The 27,074-nt window shown below is 31.7% G+C and overlaps 4 protein-coding genes across 5 annotated transcripts; 3 read left to right on the top strand and 1 right to left on the bottom strand.

The window, feature by feature from the left end:
• Window positions 1–580: 580 nt before the first annotated feature.
• Window positions 581–2,559, top strand: LOC108455382 (receptor-like kinase LIP2). The gene is made up of 4 exons (XM_017753947.2): window positions 581–775; window positions 919–1,108; window positions 1,186–1,577; window positions 1,677–2,559. The coding sequence occupies exons 2-4, from the start codon at window positions 1,075–1,077 to the stop codon at window positions 2,376–2,378; spliced, it is 1,128 nt and encodes a 375-aa protein (XP_017609436.2). The 5' UTR covers window positions 581–775; window positions 919–1,074; the 3' UTR covers window positions 2,379–2,559.
• Window positions 2,560–4,609: 2,050 nt separating this feature from the next.
• On the top strand, window positions 4,610–5,672 carry LOC108455761 (uncharacterized). Its single transcript, XM_017754307.2, has 2 exons — window positions 4,610–4,942; window positions 5,232–5,672. The coding sequence occupies exons 1-2, from the start codon at window positions 4,775–4,777 to the stop codon at window positions 5,469–5,471; spliced, it is 408 nt and encodes a 135-aa protein (XP_017609796.1). The 5' UTR covers window positions 4,610–4,774; the 3' UTR covers window positions 5,472–5,672.
• Window positions 5,673–9,746: 4,074 nt separating this feature from the next.
• LOC108454018 (protein TRIGALACTOSYLDIACYLGLYCEROL 3, chloroplastic-like) lies at window positions 9,747–16,909 on the top strand. Of its 2 annotated transcripts, XR_001866655.2 has the most exons (11): window positions 9,747–10,339; window positions 10,965–11,093; window positions 12,369–12,464; window positions 12,564–12,641; window positions 12,738–12,799; window positions 12,943–13,018; window positions 13,267–13,374; window positions 15,115–15,290; window positions 15,367–15,451; window positions 16,339–16,545; window positions 16,670–16,909. XR_001866655.2 is itself a non-coding variant. In XM_017752305.2 (10 exons), exons 1-10 carry the CDS (start codon window positions 10,136–10,138, stop codon window positions 16,375–16,377), a joined length of 1,053 nt encoding a protein of 350 aa, XP_017607794.1. In that variant the 5' UTR covers window positions 9,747–10,135; the 3' UTR covers window positions 16,378–16,629. The 2 variants fall into 2 exon arrangements, 1 of the variants encoding a protein (XP_017607794.1); XM_017752305.2 differs by lacking the exon at window positions 16,670–16,909 and having other exon boundaries at window positions 16,339–16,629.
• A 4,767-nt stretch (window positions 16,910–21,676) lies between these two features.
• Window positions 21,677–24,287, bottom strand: LOC108454087 (receptor-like protein CLAVATA2). Its single transcript, XM_017752404.2, has one exon. The coding sequence runs from the start codon at window positions 24,152–24,154 to the stop codon at window positions 21,956–21,958; it is 2,199 nt and encodes a 732-aa protein (XP_017607893.1). The 5' UTR covers window positions 24,155–24,287; the 3' UTR covers window positions 21,677–21,955.
• Between the last annotated feature and the right edge of the window lie 2,787 nt (window positions 24,288–27,074).

Genomic DNA, 27,074 nt, shown 5'->3' with positions numbered 1-27,074 from the left:
GTCTTGACAGAATTGAAGCATATCAACAATTTGAATTCCTTTTCTTTTAACAATGAAATTCTTTCATAATTGATATCATAATATAAGCTTGTCTAGAGATGAATAACAGCTATCAACATTTGTTAAAATTGGATGCTTCTTAAAAGTAAGATTTTGATATAAAAGGGAATTAGGGTGTATGTTCAATTCAAAATAATAATAAAAAATTTGAATTTCGAGTTAATCGAATTGAGTTATTTGAGTCAACTTGAATAAGTAATTTGAGTTTGAGTCGAGTTAAATTTTATAACTCGAATAATTCGAATAACATGTTGGTGTAAATACTTTTTATTAAATTTAAAAATAAACAAATTAGTCTCTCTCAACAAAAATTACAAAATAAATTCAAAAAAAATTAAATTTTAAAATATTTATAAAAATTTCGAAATTTATATTTTTTAAAATATTATAAAGAAAATTTAAAATTTAAAATTTTCTAAAATAATAACTTTGAAATCTAAATAAATTAATTAATGATTTAAGTTTCTCGTGCTAAAGTATTTGTTTATATCGTAAATTTGAGATGTTTAATTTTAAAGAATAAAGTCATTGTTGGTTATGTGTGAATTAAGAACCCAAAAAGGAAAACTTGGAGGCAGAACATAGAAACGTAGAGGCTCAAGCATTTACATTCCGTGAGCTAGCCGCCGCCACTAAGAATTTCCGTCAAGAATGTGTGTTGGGTGAAGGTGGTTTCGGTAAAGTTTACAAGGGGACCCTTCAGGGTAGTGGCCAGGTGCTCTCTTTTCTTTCTTTATTTTATTGCAAATAAAAAATTGATAAATCCCATAAACATTTATAGTAACCTTCTTTAGATTGCATTTCATTTTTATACCTGCCACAATGTTTGATTCACCCTCGGTTGGAATTTGGAGACAGGTTGTTGCTGTGAAACAACTTGACAGGAATGCAGTGCTAGGAGACAAAGATTTTCTTGCTGAGGTTGCCAAACTCAGTCACTTACAACATCCTAATTTGGTGAGTCTCATTGGATATTGTGCTGATGGAGATCAGAGGCTTCTGATTTATGAATTCATGCAGGAGGGTTCTGTAGAAGATCATCTACAAGGTATATATATATATAAACTTCTCGTTTTATCTCTTCATTTTCATAAATGTTTCTGCTTTTGAGAAATGTAATTTCAGGCAAAAAGGCTCAAGAAAAGCCATTAGAGTGGATTCCCAGGATGAAAATAGCATACGGTGCAGCTCAAGGTCTAGAGTATTTGCATGATAAGACTAATCCTCCAATTATATATCGTGATTTCAAGTCCTCAAACGTTTTGTTGGATGAACATTTGAACCCAAAACTGTCTGATATTGGACTAGACAAGCTTGATCCTTCAACAGACAAGATGCCTTTGCAGTCAAGGTCGATGGGAACTTATGGTTACAGTGCTCCTGAGTATTCAAGATCAGGTAGACTCACGCCTATTTCAGATGTATACAGTTTTGGAGTCGTTCTATTAGAACTTATCACTGGGAGAAGAGTCATGGACACTACCAAACCTGTTGATGAGCAAAACTTAGTTGCCTGGGTATGTAGATTTGCTTCAGTGATACTGATAGCTTCCGAATTTTCTCGTACCATGCAACTTTTAATAATTGACCATCTGCTGGTTCTTTGTTTGAAACAGGCACAACCAATATTCAGGGAACCAAAAAGGTTTCCAGAAATGGCGGATCCTTTGCTTAAGAAGCGATTCCCTGAAAGGGACTTGAATCAAGCTGTTGGGATAGCAGCCATGTGTTTGCAAGATGAAGCTACTGCCCGTCCTTTGATGAGTGATGTGGTGACAGCCTTGAGTTTTCTTTCCATGGCCAAACCAGAGAGTTGTATTCCACCTGTTTCATCTAAGCCGCAATCCCAGGAGTGTGTTGATGATGAGAAGCTGAACAAACAAGATAGTGAATCAGATAACGAATCAGATCAGGATGACGATGACGACGAAGACGATGACGATGACGATGACCGCAGTAGCCGTAGCCATAGCCGTAGCAGTAGCATTAGAAGTAGAAGTATGAATAGTTATGGAGAAAGTCGTGTGAGTCGTGATTATAGTAGAAGATCCAATCATGGAAGTTCCCGTTCAAGAGAAGAAATCAGCAGCCATGGAGGAAATGTGTCTTCGAGACGAGAGAACCGCAGAAAATCAAAGCCTTCAATAAGCCAGGACTACAGCCAAGGGTCGCAGGGTTCAAGTGAGGAAGAAAGAAGGAAATCAACAAAGTTATCAAGCAGCAAAAGCAGCAAATCGGTGCATGGAAATAGCAGTAAGAACCGTAGGCAATCTAAGAAGGTTACTAACAATTCTCGCAGCAGTAATGGAGAATCATAGGATGAAAGCCAACTACTCCACAAAAAATAAGAAAAAAGAACCTTCACAACAGCTACATACATATACATATTCAATTATTTACATGAAATCATCTCATTAAAAACTTTTAAAAAGAAATACATATAATTATTTATATATAGATGTATGAACTGTGAATGCAATGTGTCGAAACCATTTTTGAAAACAACGGGTCGACTTGGTTTGAAAGCGAAAATTAAAACGGGAGTCGCCACCGATCTTTATTAGGTGTGATCAGATCACCTTTGTTTTAATAAATCAATTTTAGTTTACTAAAACAGTGCCTTTGGTCTACGAAACTTGAGAGAATGGGTTCGGGAGTCGGTTACATGCGAGGAAGGATTAGCACCCTCGACACGCCCAAAAATTGGTACCGAATTGATTAGTTAATGTCTTAATGTCGAAAGTTGAAAATCGGGAATGGATTTTAAAATACAATCCTTTTTATTGACATCGATTTTAAAAATGCTTGAGTTAGCTTGAATCGATTGTTTAGAGATTTCCTTGTCTCGAGATATCAGAGTATCACATCCCGTAAGTTAGGACACAATACCATGAATTCCCGAGCACAAAGTTGTCCCCTAATTTGAATGAGAATTTCATTGTGTTTTAAAACTTGAAAAGGATATTTTGCCATTTAGAAACAATAAGGAAATCGAAACCCCGTAAGTTAGGGCACGATTCCTTGATGTTCTAAAATGCAAAACATTGCCTTATTTGGAAAATTTCATTTTTGAATAGTAGCGAATGCAATATTCAAGCAACACGTGTTATTTATTTAGGTTAAAATAAGGTGATTTATTGGATAAATACATTGAGGTTTAATTCGCGAGGCAAAGATATGAAATAAAATATGGTACGACATAGAATAATGATCCACGCATAAAATATTCCACAAGCGCATGGCAATAATATGAACGTGAGTAAGCAAATTTACATACATGCAATAGCAATAATCATGCAACATTCAAATAATAGCGTCGATAACTAAAAAAAAGCCAATGGATTAAATGGTAAAAGATATAAGGCAAACTTAAATGCATAAAATGTAAACAAATTTACTTAATAATAACAAACAATTTAAAATGAATAGCGTGAAAAAAATTTACTATAAACAATGTACAAAATAAATTAAAAAAATAGAGTATGTGCAAAAGAGATTTTAAAATAGTTAATATACGAGACATCAAAGAAATAACTAGTATGTATATATATATGAAAATGGATATAATAATTTGAAATTTGATAATATATATATATATTTATATAAATTTTAAAGTAAATAAATAAACAATTTCAAATGAATAATACATAAAGCGAGTTTAAAATAAATAATGTAGAAGAATTTTAAAATTTATATTATACAAAGCAAATAAAAAATCATATGAAATATTTTAAAATAGATAATATATATACAAATAAAAGTGTAAAATATGGAATAAGTAGAATGGGTCTAAAATAAGGTATATAAAATAATTTTAAAATAAATAATATACAATTTAATTTTAAAGGTAATAAATAAGAAGTTTAAAATATATAATACGTAAAATAATTACAAATAGACAATATAAATATGTTTTATAATGTTAATAGTTCAAAGGTAATATAAAGAGAGTTATTCAAATACATAATATACAATAATTTAAAATATAAAATAATTTGAAATAAATATATAACAATTTTAAAGAATTATAAATATATAAAAAAGCTTGAAATAAACTATATGTATATATATAATAGGTAAGGAATAAAAAATAATAATACATATAAAATAGATTAAGGTAACAAATATACATAAAGCAAGTTAAAATAAATAATAAGAATTTGAATAAACAGTACATTAAAATGAGCTAGAATAGGTGTAAATAAATAACATATAAAATATTTGAAATAACATATAAATGAAACATTTAAGAAAGGGTTAATAGATGAATTAAATAGATTTAGGACATGGCTAAAAACGAATTAAAATTCAGGGTTTAAAAGTATAAATATTGGAAAGTTAATTAGGGATCAAAACGAAAACCAAACAGGATCCGAGGGCTAAATTTTAAAAACAAAAGAAGACAAAAAATGGGGCTTGATTGAATGGGGGTTGCGAAGGAGAAGGACCAATCGCATAAATATCCCTTTTAGGGAGAATTCACAACCCCCAGTACACCAACGGCACCGTTCCATATGACTTAAAACAAAAAAGGTTCCTCTTTTTTCTATTTTGTTGGTTCTTCTTTAAATTTCCAGGAGAAAAAAAAGACAAAAACTTTTCATTTTCCCCTCTTTTCATTTTCGTTTCTTCTCTGCTAGGGTGATGCACCCATCATCGCGCCGCCACCAGACCACCTCTCCTCCACCATGGACGGTGGTCGGAGAGGTGCTAAATGGCCCTTTTAGCCCTTGTTCGCGGCAAAAAACAAATAAAAAAGGACGCTTTGGTCCTTTTACCAAACCGACGCACCCGCCAAAGCCGAGACCAAACCTTGAAAGGTTTTGAGGCCCTTGGTGCCGGTGAAACACCCTTGGCGACGGTGGAGCGTAGGACCACTCAGGTAAGTTTATTCCTCTTTCTTTTTATTTAAAAGATTTGTGTTTAGAAATAAGATAAAAATGAAAGAAGCAAGAAACGAAAATATCTAATGAAAGATTGAAAACCTTCGAAGTTTCTGTTCGGCCTTGTATTTTCAGTGTGCGTACCCTTGAGAAGGGATCTCCTCTGGCTTTTTAAAGCCGGATTACAATATTTTTACATCCATTTTTCTTGTCGTTTTGCTATTTGTTTCTTCTATTTGTCATTTTTCTTCTTATTTTTTTACTGCTCGCGTGTTTCTCTCTTTGCAGGTGTGTCAGAGGCATGTGAGGCCGGTGGTTGGTGCCCTGAACGGTGGTGGTGCATGCGGTGGTTGGCATGCGTGGGGTGAGCGGCAGCTGAAGAAAGAGGCTAGGGTTGCTGAAACAATTTGGGTAGTTGGGCTAGGTTTTGTTTTAATTTTGGGCCATGTATTGGACTATTTTTTGTTTATTTGGTTTGGGTTCTTTTTAGGCCAAAATTGGCTATTACACAATGTAGATATTAAATAATAAAATCTGAGTTAATGGGAAAGAAAAGTCTTGAAAACTTTAGGTTTTCACCATGTTCGGGTTTCATAGTATTAGTAATATTGAAGTTATTCAAGTGTACTCTCATTTGTTAGTAGCATAATTTAGATTACTTTTAAGTGGTTTATAATTGTAATTTCAAAAGGAAAGAAGAAATTATAAAGTTGAGTTTAGCGAATCAAATTATACATTGAATCTTTTGGACTGTTTCTTGAAAGCTTTACCAAAATTCTGAGTAAGCAAAGCAATTTGTTCTTGAATATCTTCAATCGCAGTTGAGACAAAACCGGTCACTGTATTTGTCACTTGCAAAGCAATTCTCCTTTCCCCCTTGGCTTTGCTTGATTTGGGTTCATCTAGGGTTATCTCAATGGTTTATAGAAATCTGATTCGTTCATCAATCTTCATGATGTTTAGAATTTTTGCTCCTTCAGTGGTAGTGACATTGATGGCAAATCTTTTAAACAATGACCTCAATACTTTTCTAACCAGTTTTGAGTGAGATATTATTCTCCAAGTGCAAAAGCTTGATTAGACGGATTACAAAGCTTTGCGTAAAAATCACCAATAGTTTTTGAATCCTACATTCTCAATGTTTCAAATTTAGTGGTTAAAATCTACATCTTAGATTGCTTTACTATGCTTGTGCCTTCATGAGCAGTTTCAAGGATGTCTCATGCCTCGTTAGCAGTTGTCCACTTTGAAGTCCTCTTAAATTCTTATGCATAGACATCAAGATAGCTTAAAGAGCTTTAGAACTGGTGTTTGCAAGTTGTCTTTCATCAATGGTCCAAGCCAACTTAGACTTTTGAGTTCTTTTTGCTTCTGTCTCAATCATAGGTGATTCTCAACTATAGTGAGGACAAAGCATCATGCTTTTTCATCTGTCGACTTGATAAGGGATTTCATTCATGTCTTCCAATAAGCACAATTAGAACCCTCGAACCTAGGAGGACAAACAATTGAAGATCCTTCCATATCTGGAAATTACCAACACTAGGAAACATCACTAGCTACGTTAAGTGGGAAGCTCTAATACCAATTGTTGAAACGAACAGTTGATAATTATTTAGAAAAATAGAGTGTTTATATGGAAGTGATGGTTGCAATTGCCACTAACGGGAGCAATGTGATAAGATTAAAGAAAACTAAAACACAACAAGTTGTATACGCAGTTTGGTCCCCTATGTCTAGAGCCTAGCTAAGTGAGTAAATTTATAACAGCCCTCACCCGTTTCAGACAACTGGTACGGATGGGAGATGCCACCAAAGAATGTACAGGTAAGAAATCTTGGATTTATTTAAGAGTTAAAAATTTAAAACATTTTTCTAAAACAATTAAAATATGTTTTAGACAATATTTAAAGTTTTAAAAATAATTTAAAATCATTTAGGATTTATTTGAAGTTAATCGGAGGTGATCAGAACTTAAAACGACCTCCGAAAGGTCAAAATGACTTTAATTAGTGTAGTGCTGAAATAGGTGCGATGTTGTGATGAGGAACATTTGACATCGTGACGTGACTGACTATGTTAATGAGGTCACGACATGAGAAAAGAGAAGTTGTGATGTCAGACATCAAATTCGCGATGTTGCAACTCTGTGGTCGCAACATGACTCACTGAGTTTGTCCAAAACACTTAAAATCACTCCAAAACATATCCCAAACATCACCATATCATTTCAACATAAATCTTGTCATTGTAAATCAAATCTTAAACTCATTTAAGCTTAAAAGCTTGGCATGGACACATCCAAAACAAAAGATACATATTTGTTTTTGAGAAACACAAAAGAGGCTCAAGTTCATCATTTAACTTTACAATTGCTAGAGTATTCTAAGTCTTTCTATACATGCCAATAACCCAATATAAATGATATTTAAACACTTGAATTTACAACCTTAAAAGCTCGATGCATGATGCGATGCTCTCAAGCTAACACCATGACTTCTTGATAAGTCCAAACCTATGCGTTTTAAACAACTAATGCATGAGCTTAAAAAGCTCAGTAAGTAGCCAGGGATAAACTTACTTATCTTAATCCTTATTAGTGTTGAGCCCATTCTATGGATTTCATGCTAGTTTCATTCAAGCTACATTTTAGTACTATTCATTGTTTCAATTTGATTTATTAAAGTGTAAGGGCTCAACTTACCTATTAACAGTTTGTTAACCAATTCATTTAATGAAAATATCTATTTCAAGACTCTCAAGTAGAGTCCATAATATATTGATATGTTATTTCACATTTCACATTTCACATTTCCCATTTCCTATTTACAGTTGTTAATCTTTAAGTGATTCATATACATCATTTTCATTTCTTTGAACTATAGCATGCTTAAATCATCAATTTCCTTAATATTGTTTAAGGTAAGTTCACTAAGCCACACACTATTAAAGTTTATTATCATGTGAAATTCTTTTTTGCTTACTAATGCATTTATCTTATTTTCATCTCTTTTAAGTTATAAGATATTTAGTTCATGACACTTACTTTTGCTTTTAGCCATCTATAGTAAACATTTAAAGTTTATTAATAACATTTAACTCATTTTTTCCCATAATAAACTCTAATAAAATTGACTTAGAGACACGAGACTTCTCTACCACACCAATAGCACTAAAATGATAAACTATAAGATAGTGCAAACATCCTTCCATCATACCAAAGAGCTTTGTTGGAGTGTAAGTTTGCATATATTTTAAGAAGTTTCCAATATGTTTTGATGACTTAATGTGCTTGTAAACTATCTTTTGGTTGAATTTTGTATTTTGTAGGATAAAAAGAGAGTTGGAATCATTTGGAAGCCATATGGAGGTTTTATGGACAAAATAAAGTTTGAGTATTTCGTGGACTCAGAAGAAAAAGTCAAAGAATAAGGCGTGCTCACGGCTCATGCTCGAAGAAACAAGGATGCGTGAATTTTTGAACTTTGAAAAAAATTTTGAAGTCAAATTTTTTTTATACTTCGTACTTTTAGCTAAATTTTGCTTTGCATGCAAAAAATTATATGGGGATAATTATAAAAAATATTAATGTAATTTATGAATGATTTTATTTACCTATCTATTTGAAAAAATATAAATGTACTTGGATAAAATATTATACTTAGGGTACTAGATCAACACTTGTGTCATATTTTAACATTTATACTATAAAACATTTTTATTAATATATTTATAAATGTAATAAAGATTTATTGTTAAAATATTAATATTGAATATTTTCAATAATATGTTAAGAATATTATTTAAATTTATTATTTTTAAAATTTATTATTAAAATAAAATTAAAATATTAAATAATTTATTAAAATAATAAAGTATATTAATCATATTAATAAATTATTATATGATTAAATATAAATAATTAAATATGCATGTTTAATAATATTAAAAATTATAATATTTTATATTAATATTTTAATAATTTTAAATCATTTAAAAATAAAATAAAAATATTATTAATATAATAATATTAAACTTGATTTAAGTTAATTTCATAGTGGAGCTCTTTTTAAAAAAAATTTATTTTTATTGACATGTAAGTCATTTTTCTTTAACTAAATTGTTTTCTTTAAACAACAAAAAAATGCAAAAATATTTTTATAAGTCATTTTTTGTGAAACAAACATACCCTTTTAACATCTTTTATAATTTCTTGAAAAATTTAACACATTAGTATAAGCTAAAAAATATTGAATTCACTCAGAATTGCACTCAATAGAATTAAGAAATGGCAATCATCTCCATTAATACTCTATAGAAAACTAAAGGCATAGCTACAAAACCCATCTCTCTCATAAGTTCCATGTATTTCAATTTTTGTTAGTAAATATGAAATTGGTATGAATGAGATATTGGCATACTGCATATTTGGTTCGGATTTGTGTTGTTGTTGGGATGGTAGAAATTTTGTCAGTAGGTAAAGTTTGGTCAAGACAACTTTCTCTGTGAGCTTCTCTACCTATTCATAGACTTTAACTGATTTTAACTGATTTTATATACCTTTTCCAACCCATATCATTTATTTCTATCTCTAAATTGCTTTTTCAACAATATCGTAAATAAGAAAAAATGATTCTCTTCTAAATTAATAGGAGAGTGATATGGATGACATACATAAAGTTCAGTAAACAATTGATAAATTACTTATTAAAAAAAACTATCCTAGCAAAAAAATTGTTGAGTGGATGATAATTGGGTGAATTAAGCTATGGGCTAATGTCTAAGATCCTTATTCTGAACTTATGATTAAATGTTAAACCTATGCTTAAGCAAACTCCCTGGTAAAGTCAGAAGCATAATCCCATCATCAAATTTGACCCATATGAATATTTTGGTTAAAGAGGCCCAAATTATTGGAAGGAAATATTTTCCATTTATTTCCTTCTGTTTCCTTCGTTGAAAATTAAGGTTAGATTTATGACTCGCTTTATTCAAAACCCCTTTACTAGTTCTACATCGAAGATCTTTTTGTTTGATGAATTGACCCCTCTGGGTCTTCTCTAAATCACTATTTCCAGTACCCAGAACTCCAATTTTAACTCTCTTCGCAACTTCGGCTTCAAAATAATGATATTCTATTACTTTTTGAGGGTTTCAAAGTAATCTTCAACCTTTTCGTTTTCTTAAAAAAAATGACTTATACTGTTCTTTTGTCAAGTTCATTGGGGTTATCTCCTATTAAAACAACATTAACTAAAAATTGTGATTTGGGTATAAAAAGAAGCAAATTTTGTTGTCAAATAAAGTGGATGAACGAGCAAAGAAATATTATCCGTGCTTTTATGGCACCTACTAGGAACTTGGGACATGATGGATTCCCTGGAACTGAATTCACTGTAAGTATATTTCTGCTAACCCCATTTGTTAGTTTCTTCATTTTTCGGTATTTTAGTTGAGAATGATATTTCTGGCAATTTCTTTAGGTTGATTGAAATTTGTGCAGTTTGATTGAGTTGATTGTGTTGATTGTGTTTCTTTGCTAAAACTGTCTTTGCACATATTATGTGTCTTGCTATTACTTGTAATTTCTTTTTTTTGTTTCCAAGTTGTTTATGTAATTATGTTTACCATTTTCTGCTAGACGTCTGTGTCATTTGATGATAACATTTACTTCCAATTTTATGCTTAATTTTTCTTTCTGCAAAGTGAACCGCATAAATATCCTTCCTGTTTTACATTTGGGGATTTCGGCTCTGTTTGCTTCTTGCTATTTGCTTTTGCTTAAAAAGAATTGCTAAAAGGATAAAGCAAAGTTGCAAAATTGGAAAGCCTAACCAGTATATTACAAATGAACAAATAACTAAATCGCAATATCTTTTCTAACATATATTATATATATTTTTTGTTTCAAGTAAAATAGCCTTAGGACCTTAAAGACTTGATTTTAGATATATATATATATATATATATATATTTAGTTTTCTAGTCTCACCGTGGTGATTTGCATGGATATGTTTGTAGGAATCATCTAAATCTGGGAATTGGAGCAAGGAAGTGAAGCATGAAGATGATTCTGATGTTCTCATTGAATGCCGAAACGTGTACAAATCATTTGGAGAAAAGCACATCTTGCGAGGTGTGAGCTTCAAGGTTATATATATATTTTTTTTGCTTTTATGTTTTCTTTTATTCTAGAGGTACTTGGGGGATTATATGAGGGTCATTTCAAGTTATTAGTCACCTTCAAACTCCCCAATTGAATATTCTCTTTTCATTAGTGTTTTGGGGTTTCGAGATTCTTTAGAACAATATTAAAGGATTGAAGCTAAGGCTGCATGCTGTCATTGATTCTTAAAGGCCAGTTATCTGGTTGTTTGGTTCTAAATTTGATTAGTTTGGTCTGTTTCCTCTCCTGTACCATCTTCCCTTCTTTCAGCCTCATAGTTTTTATTATTAATGTCCTCTTTCATCGGTGTATAAAGCGATGACATGATTACAATAATTGGTTTTAATCTATGATGCTCAGACTTGAGATGCTTGGCTGAGTAATTCTATGACAGCTTGATACTGACAAGAATTTTGGATCTGTGTCAAACATGGTTGATGGCTGGAGATATTGACAACTCATTGGCTGCCTTGCTGGTAGTCTAGTAAGTGTAATGGTCCTTGGTTATCTAGATCGTTGTTGCCTATCAATCATGGTTGGTATGCACTCAACGTTTGACATGAAAAACTGGAAATTTGGTCCACTTCAAATTTGATGTTCTGATAGCATGTGTTTTCTGATATCAACAAGAAGGATAGAGAGTAAAAGAATGTCATATAATATGCCATCTTGGTTCAAGATTGTACCTAGTTATATATTGAACCGAAGCTCCTCTTTATCAGTCCATCTCAAATCAGACTGGACAAATTGTGTCTAATGATGTGGGTCCTGCACCTTTTAAGAGAATCATTTGCTCACAGCCAAAACACGTTGAAATGAGGATACTTTAAGGCTGCTAAACTATACCTAACAGTTTGTGCCATAGAGAAAATGGAATATATAAGCATCATGTTAACCATAACTTTGTTACATCTTTAAATATTTGTGCCAAGTATATGTTTACAGTTTATGGTCATATACGCATATCTTGTTCTATTTCTCCATGATGCATATGTGCTCATATCCTAATTTGGATCCCTTTTGACAAATTCCCCATGTCTAAGAATTCTAAAATGGTGAGACAGAAATGCAGACATTTTGTGTTGGATACTCGTATCCCAGTGTATGCCATCTAGGTCAAAATCATTCCCTGAGTATGATCATAGCTCAAGTTTTTTCCTTTTAAAGTTTCAGGTCATTTTGTAGTTTTATGTTGTGTTTTTTTCTCTTAAACTTTCTCTCTTATCTGTTGATTCCTAACTTTTCCCCTGGTTCGATAGATTAGGCATGGTGAAGCTGTTGGAATTATTGGTCCTTCTGGCACTGGGAAATCTACCATTCTGAAGATTATTGCTGGACTTCTTGCTCCAGACAGGGTGAGTAATGCATATTGAGCATGGTTATATAACTGTGTTGTATATATATTTGTTATTACTTGGTTCGGTATATACAGAATGCATAATTTGTATTTGCAGGGTGAGGTATATATTCGAGGCAGAAAAAGATTGGGCTTGGTTGGTGATGATGAGATATCTGGTCTTCGAATTGGACTGGTAAAATTTTACTTAAGCTTCAAGTACTGTATTGGAGGGTTTCGAGATGATTTGTTGGTGTTATGACCCATATCTTTATTTCCATTTCTTTAACAGGTTTTTCAGAGTGCAACACTTTTTGATTCTTTGACTGTTCGTGAAAATGTTGGTTTCCTTTTGTAAGAGACAGTATAAATTATTCTTAGAAATACATTACCTTTTTCCTCCTTGTAATTTAGGGGGTTATCTTGGATTCAATTTTCCCTTTTCCAGAATAAGAAATTAGATGAGTTGATTAATGATTGTGTTTATTAATTCTTAGATATGAAAACTCAAGCATGTCTAGTGATCAAATCTCAAAGCTTGTAACAGAGAACTTGGCTGATGTCGGCTTAAAGGTGTGCCTGCATTTCAAATTTCTTGGCCTGAACAGCAATAATGAACTGTAATAATTTGTTTTTCATCACTGATTTGATTCCTTGCTGAATATCAGTTATCATAGACTTTCTGCTTGTTACTTATTAGTGCTGATAGCAGTATCATGTAACAAGCGAAAACCTTCATCTCCGTACCTCCTTTTTCACTGTAGATGTCTTATCTTTAAGTTTCCAGCTGAACTAAAAAACGAACTAGATGTTCTTTTCAGGGAGTTGAGGAAAGGTTACCTTCTGAGTTGTCTGGAGGAATGAAGAAAAGAGTTGCTTTAGCTCGTTCTATAATTTGTGATATCACCAAAGAATCAATTGAGCCAGAGGTATATTTCTTGGGAACTAATGGATGGTGGATCTTTTGTAATACCTTCGTAATAATTTTTTTACCAAAGTTTGCACATCTTGTAGCTACCTCTTTTTGGATCTTAAGGTAAATATATGCAGTCTTGCAAACCAAATCAGTTGAACCACACAAAAGTTGACGTCAACTAGCATCCAGCTGATCTAGTTTGCTATCATATTTTAATCCTGAACTGTAAGAAGATGGAATTTTGTCTGCATTTCAACCCCTGTTATTGAAGTCTGTGTAGATATTTCATAGCTTCTACCAGTGACAGTTCTTGGTATTTGTTTTTCTTGGAGGGGGCTAATTTGAAGATTAAATCGTCTGGAAAAATTGCAATCCTATGGTATACGTTCTAACATTTTTTTCATCAAAATCCATGCAGATTTATCTAATTTGCTAATAATCTTGTGCCTGCATTATACCTGCATGTAATATATGTTATTTCTGCCATCTTAATCCAAACCTAACTTCAATAATTTATAAAATCAGTTTTCATTTGATCTGCCATTTATTTAACTGGCAATGACTGCAAGTTATTTATATTTGAATGTAGATAACAGATGAACAAAGCTAGAAATTTAAACTTCCTCATTTATCTGATTATATCTGTATTCTAATTGAATGCAGTAAGTCTAGAATCTTACTATTTCAGAGTCGTTGCAGTTTCTTTGGGCTTCTTATTCTGGCATTCTTGCGAGTAGATTAGAGAGATCTATATGGAAGATTGAAAATTTGAAAGTTATGGTTTGACCTAAGCAATAAGGTCATTTGTAGAGTTGCTTAAAACTACTGATGTTTTTAAGATAAGTAGAACTTTCAAAAGGCCCGATGATGCAAAAATTTAACCTGTACTGGAGAGGAAGAGTTAGTTGCTTTGCTTCTGAGATCTATTTTTCTTTTCTTTTTATTAATTTACCTTAAGGTAGGTCATATCTTGACCATTGGGGCTGGTAGAAAATGTCAAAGCTGAGTAGCTTGAAGGCTTATGCGGCTGTGCCAGTCAAGCTTCACATCATCCACATTGATGTAGTAAAATAATTATACTATTTCATTGTTGCTTCAATGTAGAATGAGGGTTTGAGACATGCTTACTCTTGGCTATATGTGACTCTTTAATTTGGTTGAACTCTTTCTCCCCCCCCCCCCCCCTTTTATTGTTTTATATCATAGTTGTACTTGTACTTAAGTTTAGCTGCTTTAGATAGGGTTAAGCCCCTTTTAGTTAGCACTCTTTAAGTTTTTGCAATTTTTTTTTTCGTTAATATCATAAAATAAGGCCTCAGTTTGAAAATCATGCTCTTGTCTATATCCAAAAGGGAGAGCATGACAAAATCTCTCCTAGATTCGGGTGACTGCTGGATGCAGACATGGGTCCAGCAGAGGTATGCTTAATTTTTTTCTAAGGTTCTCTATATATTTGGGGGTAGGATCCCCATGCCCATGTCCAAATATGTCTTGAACATAAGTGTTTGACAAGGGTACATTTGGGAAATGAAGAGTCCTCATAATGTAGGCAAACTCTTGAGTTTCAATATATCAGCAAGTAATGCAGTGGAAGCTATTAGGTTTTCCTGCTTGTATTTATTATACCAACTGGACTGGCTAGTACTTTAGTGTCAAAGCAGGCTTGGTAATTAAATGTTTGGCCTATTATGCATTGATTTCTAGTCTGCCCTGGTTTTGGTCTGTAAAAAGCAACTTTTGTTATCCTGGACAGGTGCTTTTATATGATGAACCAACTGCCGGACTTGATCCAATCGCATCAACTGTTGTTGAAGATCTCATACGCTCCGTCCATACAAAGGATGAGGATGCCATTGGGGAACCTGGAAAGATTGCCTCTTATGTGGTTGTTACTCATCAACATAGTACCATTAAGAGAGCAGTTGACAGGTTTTGTTATGATGTTGTAATTGGTTTTGCTATGATGTGAGATGCCTTACTCAAACAATCTTATATCTGCTTATAGGTTATTGTTTCTCCATGAGGGGAAGGTTGTTTGGCAAGGAATGACTGAAGAATTCACAACGTCGATCAATCCAATTGTTCGACAGGTAATGGCTAAACTAGTTGCATGAGCGAGTTAGTTGAAAACTCGGGTTTCTTTTCAATAAAATACTTAGCCTCCTTTAGCTACATTTGCCTTTTGCTTTCTGCCTGGAAACCAAAAATAAAGTGTCTTGGTAAAACTAAATAATAATTTTGAAATAGTTGAAAATAGAAAATTAACTGAATAACAACAGTTGGGATTTTATTGTTACACAGAACATTGTGTTACATATTAAATTTTTTAATGGTGTGCTTGTTTTATAAAATATGATATTACTATTTACAGCATGCTTATGTTTTTGGTAACTTTCATGGAAGCGAAATTAGTAGTAAAAGTGACAATAAGTGGAGCTTTATTTATTTTTCATTTTGGTCACAGCGCTTTCAAAAGTGATTTAATGAATCAAAAGCTGGCGCACTTTTTTCATTTGTTGATTGTAAAACATTAATACAATTATATATATATGGAAGAGGCTACTCTCTTTTTACAGAATGCACGCAGAGAAGCAGTGAAGCACACAAATACAAGTGTATGCATGGGCATACCCCATTGGATGCTTGCCCTAACACTTTTAAAGAACATTTCTTAGATTATACAATATGGTGTTATTCACTTGACAACTTTGTGCTTTTTGAATCTTTAGAAGGCATCTGCTTATTCCATTAGCTAGCTATAGTTTTCCTTTCCCTTTTCCCGTACTGATCTGTGGAACAGGGGTCTAGTTTTTGTGTTTATGGTTACCCACTCTGTCTGTCTTTGCATGGCCTGTAATGCAGAGCAGTTAGTTTGGTATCTTTTTGTGCACATACGAATTAACGCATGCAAATGTACATGTATTCTAACTTCCAAACAATCTATTTCTTTGCCGCGCTTTGTTGTTACCTTTTACAGTTTGCATGTGGGAGTTTGGATGGTCCAATCAGATATTAGGGCACATACGAAGGTTGTGGAAGATTAAATATGGTCACTAACGTTCTGCTGCTGTTGAAGTTGTTAGTATGGCACACCCAAATTTTGGCTTCCTTTGAGCTGTTATGCAAAGTTGTTGACATCAGAGTAGAAATTTTGGCACTGAATTTGCTGGCCAATAATGAATTAGTAAGTGCCCCTTTTACCTTTAGCAATCTGTAGCTTCTGTATGGATATAAATCCTAATTACCATACTTGCAAAAATTACAAAAATTCTTTCTTCCTTTTATTTATTCCTAATATTCTTTTTCAGAGTCTTGGTGGGGAGTGTTTGCTGTTCATCACTTTTTTTTTGGAATATTTTCTTTCCATTGACCACAATGTACCAAATAGTATTATTAATTAGTAGTATTTTTGTTTTAATCATAGGGATAATTCCTTTTTAGGAGGGGACTAGGTAAGATTTTTTAAAATTCCATGAGCGGATTGAGAGTGTGACAATTATCGTATTTATTTATATAATTATTTTTTATTTTTTTATTACACCCTATAATACACTTCAAAATTTTAATCTAAACTTTACTGGCAGTGTATCGAAATTTTATCCATATTAAGTTGGTTAAATGTAGGTTGGTTTGATTATGAATTCAATAACTGATGACTAATTTACTTGACCATTTTAACTTAATCTTTAACTGAATTAAACAAGAAAGTTCACTTAACTGACATTGACTTAACAAAATAAGTTAAACATTATGAGGTTTTTTAGACTCTATAAGTTAAGAATTTGCCAAGTGTATTATAGAACGTAGTAAAAGAATAAAATGTGACACTTGTCATATCCTCAAGTCGCTTTTGAAATCTAAAAATTTCCTTTGATGTGCAGCACAATTGGCCTCCAACTAGAATGAATAAAAAAAAGTAAATATTTCTTTTGGTACATTAAGCAAGGTAAAAACACCTCAAGCCCCTCTCAATTTTGATAAAGCAAAATAGTCTTTCTCAAAAACATCGAAGTAATTTAATATTTTTTTTATTTCAAAAGAAAGCAATTAGGTACAATTAATCACGCTATTAATGTTTTCTATTAATTGTATAATTTTAATTGGTATAATAACAAATTAAACAATTGATGTATATATATTTTGTCAATTTGGTCTTGATTCTAAAAAGATTAACTAAAAAAATAAAAAATTAAAAATATCTAAAAATTCAAAAAGAATCAATGAAAAAGACTATATCTTCAAAACTATATATAAAATAGATGGAATGTGTAAACTTTGAAGTCTAAATATATTATTATACCAATCAAAATTATATAAATGAAAAACATTAACATTGGACCCTTACTTGCTCATTTTTAAGTTGGCGTAATTAAATTACTCTTGTTTTTAGGGATAAATTTGTTAATATTGAAATTTAGAAGGATTGAAGAGGTTGTAACACCTCATACTCAACCCACTTGTCGGGTCCAAGCATCGAAATGTTACATTCGTTGCCAAAGCAACTTTCAGAGAAATTCAGTTCAATTACCCTTCCTAATCAAGTTAGTAGAACAACTTATATCTAATATAAAATTTTCGTTTTCATTCCAAGTTTTTAATAGAGCTTTTATTAGTTCTTTCAATGATTTATAGGTCATTTAGGGCCTATTTGTAATTTAATTACTATGTCATATTATTCATATACATCTATTTGCAATTTCGATATCATATGATTTCTCAAACAAATTATAAAATTACACAACTACTAAAGTATTACAAATAAGTCCATTAATACACCAGATAACAAGTATTCACTTAATGTTTCAACAAATCATTTATACTACTCTTATGTATAGCAAATCTATCACTTATTTCAATTGATTAGCATCACACTTTTCTACTATTTTTCCTCCTCTTCTCTATTCCACATCCTTCTTGTACGTGTATACATATGTATATGTACATTTGATTTAGAGTATAGTATGCTTATGTATATAACATCAATTAAGATTTCTCGGAACGTCTCTAGAGGTCAACAGATGAAATGGGGCTCATTCGCTCCACTAAAACTGGCCCAATTCATGGAATGGAAACAGTATCCCATCTACTTGAATCATAGTTAAGTTGAAACCCTCCAGTAAATTGTATTTTACCAAGATAATTATTGTAAAATCTTAAAGGATAAACATGTATAGAATTTAAATCCCTTAGGACTCTCCTATTGTAGACGAGAACTAATCTTGATGGTTGATATAACTCAATCTATATCGTTGACTCTGGGAGAGCTCAACTATAAATAGAGGATCCCCTCTTCATTTGTAATCTCTTTATTCATACTTGAACATATTTGAGAGCATTTACTCAAACATTTAGTGTTCAATATTTTCCTTTGGCTTTTCTAGCCCAATGACATATACACACTCTTATTAAGGTTGTCCATTTAAGTGACAATCACTAAATTATAAATTATCTTGGTTTATAGGATTCCGAATTAAGATCTGCTTGTTGTCTCTGAAATTAGACTCAATGAAATTTTTACCATAAAATTTTCAGAATTTCCACATAACTCAATTAATACAGTAAATTCTTTAAATTTCCCATCTTTTGCTTCTAGGCAGCTTTGACCCTTCTCTATTAAAAATTAATTATCTTTCAGTACAAGGTTCATATTATAATGTCGTTTGTTTCTCATGAAAATGGACTCATCAATCTTTAAAAATATAAATTTCATCTTTTAAATGTTTTTGTACCATTTATAATAAATTTTCAAAGTCAAAATAGGGAAACTCGATTCCCTATAATTTTCAAAGTCTTATATCTCATAATCTACGATTCCATTGCTTACACCGTTTCTTTTATGCAAAACTAGATTTATTAAGCTTAAATCCCATATTTAATTCAACCTTTAAATTGATCTCTATAATTTGTGGTGAATTTTCAAAGTTAAATCACTACTGATGTCCAAAACTATTTTGATGAATATATTTGCCCGAAGCATCAATACTTTATAAAGTATTTGTATTTGGCTTAAAGTATCAATACCTTTAACCTAGTATCGATACCATTTAACGATTTTATGTTTAGAAAATTAAAGAAAAATTCAATCTGGGTTATTTCTTCATAAACCCATTTCATTTCAGTAAATTTTATAAGATTAATAAAAGTATTCAGATTCTACAATTAGCTTCACTTATGTTCGTAATTAAAATTTTGTATTTACTTCAATTTAGTCCCTAATGTTATGAAATTTATTTTTCAATACATAAGCACTTTAATCAAATAATTCATTATAATATATCTTTGTTTCACACAAAATTTTTATGTATTTCACTTTTATTATTTTATCTACATATTATCTCAAATTTGACAATTTAGTCCTTGTCATCATAAAAAATTCCATATTTTTCCACGATTTCACTTTTATTATACTTTAAGCATATTTCATTATCTCATAACACATCTATTAAACTTTCATCACATTATCCTTATTCACATATTAAATTGTTTCATTTATAAATATTCAAGAGTTTACAATTTAATCCCTATCATCATGAAAATTCATTATTTATTATAATTTTACCCTAACATCAATTCACTAACACTTAACACTCCATTTTAAGCCTTTATTCTCATACTTTATTTAAATCACAAACTTTTTCACTCTTTACAATTTAGTCCCATTATCATAAATTCAATGTAACTTGGAACTGTCATCACACATTCACTTTTTATGTAATCACTATATCATCACACTTCATTTATATTATCTTTTCAACATTCCATTCCACATATCTTATTTTGTTTACTTTACAATTTAGTCCTTTCTTTACTACTTTAGTGCACTAATTTAATACATAATATTTGTACATTCATAATTAATTAAAATATTTAACATTCTCTACACTTGGAATAAAATTAAATAAATTAAAGTACTTGAAGTACTTACCTTGTCTCCCTAATCTCTTCACTTTTTTCACAACTTTCTCCACTTCCACATCTAATTTCTTTCTTACAAGATGATATCCTAACTCTTTGTATCTCTACTTCACTTCTCCTTTTAAGTGGCTATGAAAATTATCAAAGAATTTGAGAGAAAAAGTAAGATTTTCTAGCAAGGGACCAAATTGTAAAGAAATGAAAATCTCCTTTGCATACATATAGCCAACTTGAGAAGCATGAAGAAAATGGAAGAAATTTCTACATATTTCTTCAAAAATATCTCATTATTTTTAATTAATTAAAATATTAAAATATTTTTTAATTAATATTAATCAACCAATTATTTTCTAGCAATTTTCATCCATCATCATTATACCAAACAATTATCTATTTTTTAAAATGATTATTTTACCCTTGAACCTTCCTAATTTTTCTACTTACTGGCCGTGCCTCACTTTTTGGAACAATTACAATTTAGTCCCCCATATTTCCTTCTCTTATTCAATTTGGTCCAGACTTTTTAGTTTCCTATCATAAGAAATCGATTTAATTTCAGTTTTGGTCCTTCAACTTTTCTTGTATTTACACCTCAACCCCTTTGAATCTTGAATAATTGTGCTTGTGTCTCAAAACTTTGACATTTTTATAATCTAATCCCTACCTTAAATTTAACATGTCACAACATACTTATCTTTTTATTACCTTCGTTTCTTTATTTTACTTTATTGAAAAATCAATTGTTCATAATCTCAATTTATTACCACTTTTATAGTACAATGGTATTAGGGGTGTTACAGAGGTATTTTTACCCGTTAAGCAATTATGTTGATGCAAGGTTTGGTGGACGGCAGAGTTAGTTGGTTCACCCTATTTAAGATGGGACAAAAAGTTAATGATATAAGCAGCTGAAGTTTGGAGAAAAATGGATTTCTTGTGAAGAAAGAGATGGAGAAAGATAAAGAGAAAAGAGCCCTAAAAGAACTAAGAAGTGAATATGTAGAGTTCTTGATAGGACCCGGGTAATGATGCTTATTATGGCCTAAAGTAACTATAGGGTGAACTAATATAATAGGGTAGATATTAAGTACAAATAAGTTATAGGGTACACTACATTAGTAGTCAATAGTCACCCAATTATTTTTTTTATCACCTAGTAATGAGGAGTTATAAAATCGTCACTTAGTTATTCATAAATTTCCTTTTTGGATACCCGACAATGAAAAATTACAAAATAATTACTCAACTATTCAATTTTGTTTTTTTTAGTCACTAGATGATTAACCTAAAAATAGAAACACCAAAAATCCAAGATAATTAGGTGACAAAAGGAGCAGCTTGAAACCGTAACATTAGGATAACATATTCAAAATCCACTTCTAACAATTCAATGAGAAATGTTATGTTGAAATTTGAAACTAGGAAGTGTAAACTTTTCATAAGTGACCAGAACCACAAAGACGTGTTTTAAATTTAAACCCTTTGGCTTCTCTTCCTAGCAAAACTGTTGCAGTAGAACAAGTTCATGAATGGCATAACAATCTAATCATTCAAAACCAACTCATTCAATCTTAATAGCTGGATGCTATCATATACAGAACTGGTAAATTCAATATTTGGATCTTCTAAGTGTAGAGACAATGAAATGGAAAAATGTATAGAAGCAACCATTCACTGCATTAAACTTTTGTCTGAAGGATGTAACTCCTAGCTCGAGCCGAACAGAAGAGTCCCACAACACCTAAATAGAAACTAACAAAGGCACTTACACAAAACACCCAAACCAATATTGGTCCCTCAACTTCTTCAAATGTCTTCCCAGGCTCTGCAGGGGGGCTTCCTCTTTCACATCCCTCACCAGATGACTCCACACATAAGTCCGGGTTACCAGCAAATGCTCCCGGGAATCTTTGATATCCCTGGTTAACAGGAACAGATCCAGAGAAACTGTTATATGACAAATTCAAGAGTATCAGATATTTCAGGGTTGAGATATTTCCAGGAATCTGGCCAGATAAGGAATTATGTGACAAATCCAAGGCCCTTAAGTTCCACATTTTCTCCAAACTCGGAAGCTGTCCATCGAGATAGTTATATGATAAATTTAGATATTCCAATCCCTCTACTTCAAAGAGAACATTTGGAATCTCGCCCCGTAACAAGTTATCCGATAAGTCAATTCCAACCATCGAGGACACCTTAAAATTGAAGCTTAATTCACTAGTATCAATGACCATGGCAGAGACTTTTATCTCAACACTTTTAACTGAAATAAATGGCACTTTAGGGTCTCTAACACTGTTACCATTGTTACTGCGGAAGCTAATATTGAAGTTACCATCTGGTATGAAGCCCGAGAATTTGTTCCCAGAGAAATCGATCACCTGAATTGCTTCAAATGTGAATAACCAGCTGGGTAGATTCCCACTAAATTTGTTATGAGCTAGGGAAAGATACTTGAGGTTCAACCATTTGGTTATCGCATCATTCAATGTTCCAGACAGGTTGTTGGAGCTCAAATCTACAACCTCCAGTGATTTTAACCCTGCCAAGGTTAGTGGGATTTCACCAGATATCATGTTGTGGCTTACATCCAATATCTTCAAGCTATCCAATGCGTCGAGCTCAGGTTGAATTTCACCGGAAAGATTGTTGTTGTTGAGTATCAATGCAAGTAACTGAAAACACCCAACAATATCTAATGGAATTGAACCTGATAAGGAGTTATGCGACAGATCGACCACTTGGAGATAAGTTAAATTTCCAATCCTTGCTGGGATTTCCCCTGTAAGAAGATTATGAGAAAGAAACAATGCTTGCAAGCTTTTCAGCTCGGTGATCTTCAATGGGATTTTACCAGAAAACCGGTTGTGAGAGAGGTCGAGAAGAACAAGGCCTGATTTTTCAGTTGCCTCAGCAATTTTCCCCGGAAGAGGGCCTGATAAATCATTGAAACTCAAATCCAATACAAGCAGCTTTTCTGTAAACACGAGTCTCGGAGATATGCCATAACTCAGGTGATTAAATGATAGGTTAAGATGTGCCAATGCTTCCAATGAGGCAATACAAGTAGGTATTCCTCCAACAAGAGAATTGTTGGCCAATGTCAGAACAGTTAGACTCTTTGTAGAAGCAGAAAAACAAGGTAAAGTACCAAACAACTTATTTGAAGCAAGACCGAGAAACTCCAATGACTGATAAAACTCATGAACATTCCCTGATATATAATTGTATCCGAGATCCAAATGCCTCAAAGACTTCAAATGAAATAAGCTGTCAGGCATCTCCCCATTGAATGAATTTGAACTCAAATCAAGTTTTTCCAAATTACTTGAGAAGTTACCGATCCACCACGGCAAATCACCACCGAGTTGCCGGTTTCCATTCAAGACAAGTTCTCTCAATTGCCCAAGTCTAGTGATATTATCAGGTAGAACCCCACTAAAGCTATTGTGACTAAGATCAATTGTTTTAAGACTAGCCAATTGACCAAAACATGTTGGAATTGTGCCATTGAAATTATTCCCGGATAAATTCAAGTATTCAAGAAATGATAGGTTACATAAACAAGGGAGCACTTTACCGGACAAGTTCATATTAGCCAGGTTCACAGAGACAACACGACCGGTTCGGTTTTCACAAGAAATACCAGTCCAATTCCTGCAATTCGACCCCACCCAGGTTGCTAAGCTCCGGTTAGGGTCTTGAACTGATGAATTAAAGCATAACAGTGAGGATTTGTCGTCAGGGTCAAGATCAAGACACTTAGTAGGGCTAAAGAGACACAGAGATAGTACTAGCATTAGCAAGAGTGGCAGCGAAGGTAATTTTGAGGGTATCCAGGGGCGAAAAACGGGAACATTCCACTTGAGTTCCATGAATGAAACCAACTCAAAACTAAACTAAACAGTGAACAATCTACAGAGAGAAGCTAAAATACAAAACCCATTTGTGTAGATGCTCTGAAGAAGCTAAATGTTTGAAGCCAAGAATCACAAAAAAAAAAAAAAAACTCAAAAAGAGTAAAGAAGAGCAAAGCAGAGTGGTAGAAGAAGTAAATAGGGAGGAAACCTGGAAGGCTTGAAGAGGCAGAAGCATGAATAAGGTGATGTAAGAAAGAGAGACTTACCAGAGAAAGTGGAGAAGTTTGGCAGAGAGATAAGCGGAGGAATGTTGAAGTGAGGGAGTAGGGAGAGGAGGAGGAATAATTAGTAATTATGCAAACATTCTCTTGCTTTATTATTTATTCTGCTATTTACCATAGACGTCCACATCATTAGTAATTACATCATGGTATCATTTTTCTTTAATAATATTTTTGAGATAAAATCTAAAATTATTTATGATCTATTTCAACTCGTAAATAAATTAAAGGATAATAAATTTCAGTACACTCGAACTCACGTCTTTCTATATTAATAATAATATTCATGTTAATTAAACTAAAACTCAATTGACTAACATATTAATATTTTTAATCGTATTTTTAATTATTGTGAACCACTAAAAGCCCAAAAGATAGAAACGAGTTTGGACTTTGGGCGGCAAATGTGGGCTCGCTCTCAAGTTTAATTGGGCTAAGTATATAAGGAAATGAATTATTTAAACAAAATGACTTTTGAAAATTATATTTGTTGTTAAATATTATAAATGTATTTTTTATAATAGAAATTTATTTTATAATAATTTAATATTTTAAAATAATTATATTTTATATAAACTTAATAATAATAATATTTAATATTTAATAAAAATAATTTAAATATATAAGAGTGAATAGTCGCACATTAGAGTTAAAAAGATAAATAAAACTAAACAAGATTTATACAAATATTCTTATTTATATTATTAAAATATTTATCTTTTATACTATTAAAAATATTATAGTAAGATATAAATTGTAATATATATTGTAATGTTAATTTTTTATTAAAATAAAATTATAATATCAAATAATTTTATTAAATTAATAATTTGTTATGTTATAAAATATAATTATGCATGATTAATATTATTGAAAATTATAATATTTGACAGCAATATTTAAATATATTTACCAAATCAAATTATTATGTTTTTTATACCAATAAACATTTACCAAATTAGTATTTGTGTTTTGGGTTAAGCGACTTAGTCGGAAATATTTTTTTTTTTTTACTTTCTGTTAACATGATCTTTTCCATTATTCTCAAACACTAGGTTTGCTTAGAGACTGGACTCTGATTCATGAACTAAATTCACATAATGAAAACTTATTTATTTTCTGATAGGGAAAATTAATTCTCTCTGTGGGCTAGAAACCTAAATTGAGCTCTCTCGGAATATAGAATTTATTTGTGGAATTAAATCTCACTAACAAACGACATAGTAACAACGTTTACTCTGGTATATTTCGACCTAACACATGGTATCTATTTATAGGGAACAAACACGAGAGTTCTAGTTGAACAAGAGATAACAAAATAGTAATAGTTTAATAGAAAATACACAAAGTATGGACGATACCACCCTCTTCTAGGAAATAGGGTTGTCGTCTATCACATGCTAGATGAGCCTATTGGGTTTGTCTCGTGTAGATACAATTATATGTAATTAATTCACTCAATTAAATTTATCCAACTTGGTAATCAATTTTCTATTATCAAAATATTATTTATTTTAAATAAATTTAATTAATTCACTCAATTAAATTTATTTTCTCAACTCAATTGTAATGTCGTTAAAATCTAGATGACTTTACCATGTTAGGATCTATGAATAAATAGATTTAATTGTCTTGTTCAACAAAACTACAATGACTAATTAATTTAATTTTCACTTGAACTTCAATTATTTAATTAAAATCAATTAAATAATAATTCAATCAAAGAAATTAATTTAATCTCTAAGTCATCTGGGAACGCATTCAATACGAATAATGATACATGCAATTTATTTATTTAATTCGTCGTTTTCATTCATTCACTGTATCAATTCAAATGTAATCCATAAAGGGTTGTGTCGAGCTAGCTAAGGGACCGATTGAACATATATAATTATGGTTCAAATAATTTGTAATTAAGTTTTAATTATTCATCTATTAATTACAACATTATTTAGTCATGGAATCAATCCATTAAAAGTACCATGACTAAACTCTCCCTATTACATACCAACTTATTTATGCCCGTCCAATGACCTTATCATATGTGTGTTAGCCTCATAAGATATCCTTAACCTCTTTGTTTAAATCTGTTCACTTAGTATGATCCTATTTTATCTCATAGTAATCATTATGTCTTCCTTAATGGAAAAGTCAATTACTAACATATAGTAATTAAATCATTCATACTAAACAAATGACTCCTGGCTACGCTACTTTTTCATCAACCATGTAATGCCTAAGACTGAGGATACCATTTACCCTTTATTGAGTTATGAATTTCACTATTGTAAATGAAGCCATACCATGTAGAAGTTGTATACCTAACGTACCAGCTTTCAACGCGATTACTAATTGAATTTAGTCTTTTAATACATCAAAGTATACAAGTCACACACACATAGTCAATTATTTACTCGGGTTGAGGTAAGTCATACTTTGAATGTCAGAAGAGATAAAATCCATAAACAGATCTAGGATAATATTCAAGATGGGTTATATCTGATGTATTGTCAATCTAAACAATCACACCTATGTATATATCTTTTGAAAGCCATCCACTTTAATACTCAAGACAAGAAATCTCCCAGTTAAGCTTAATATATAACACCCTTACCCATCTCGATGAATGGAATGAATGGGAAGTGCCACTAGAG

Source organism: Gossypium arboreum, chromosome 4, assembly GCF_025698485.1.
Source record: "Gossypium arboreum isolate Shixiya-1 chromosome 4, ASM2569848v2, whole genome shotgun sequence".
Lineage (NCBI taxonomy): Eukaryota > Viridiplantae > Streptophyta > Magnoliopsida > Malvales > Malvaceae > Gossypium > Gossypium arboreum.
This window is presented reverse-complemented; position numbering and strand designations above follow the sequence as displayed.

Coding starts and splice junctions, on each gene's coding strand:
- LOC108455382 (XM_017753947.2), top strand. CDS start 1,075: ATGCAGGAGGGTTCTGTAGAAGATCATCTACAAG. Junction 1,109..1,185: donor TGTAGAAGATCATCTACAAG/GTATATATATAT, acceptor ATGTAATTTCAG/GCAAAAAGGCTCAAGAAAAG. Junction 1,578..1,676: donor AGCAAAACTTAGTTGCCTGG/GTATGTAGATTT, acceptor TGTTTGAAACAG/GCACAACCAATATTCAGGGA.
- LOC108455761 (XM_017754307.2), top strand. CDS start 4,775: ATGGCCCTTTTAGCCCTTGTTCGCGGCAAAAAACAAATAAAAAAGGAC. Junction 4,943..5,231: donor TGGAGCGTAGGACCACTCAG/GTAAGTTTATTC, acceptor CTCTCTTTGCAG/GTGTGTCAGAGGCATGTGAG.
- LOC108454018 (XM_017752305.2), top strand. CDS start 10,136: ATGACTTATACTGTTCTTTTGTCAAGTTCATTGGGGTTATCTCCTATT. Junction 12,465..12,563: donor GACTTCTTGCTCCAGACAGG/GTGAGTAATGCA, acceptor TTGTATTTGCAG/GGTGAGGTATATATTCGAGG. Junction 12,800..12,942: donor GAAAATGTTGGTTTCCTTTT/GTAAGAGACAGT, acceptor ATTAATTCTTAG/ATATGAAAACTCAAGCATGT.
- LOC108454087 (XM_017752404.2), bottom strand. CDS start 24,154: ATGGAACTCAAGTGGAATGTTCCCGTTTTTCGCCCCTGGATACCCTCA.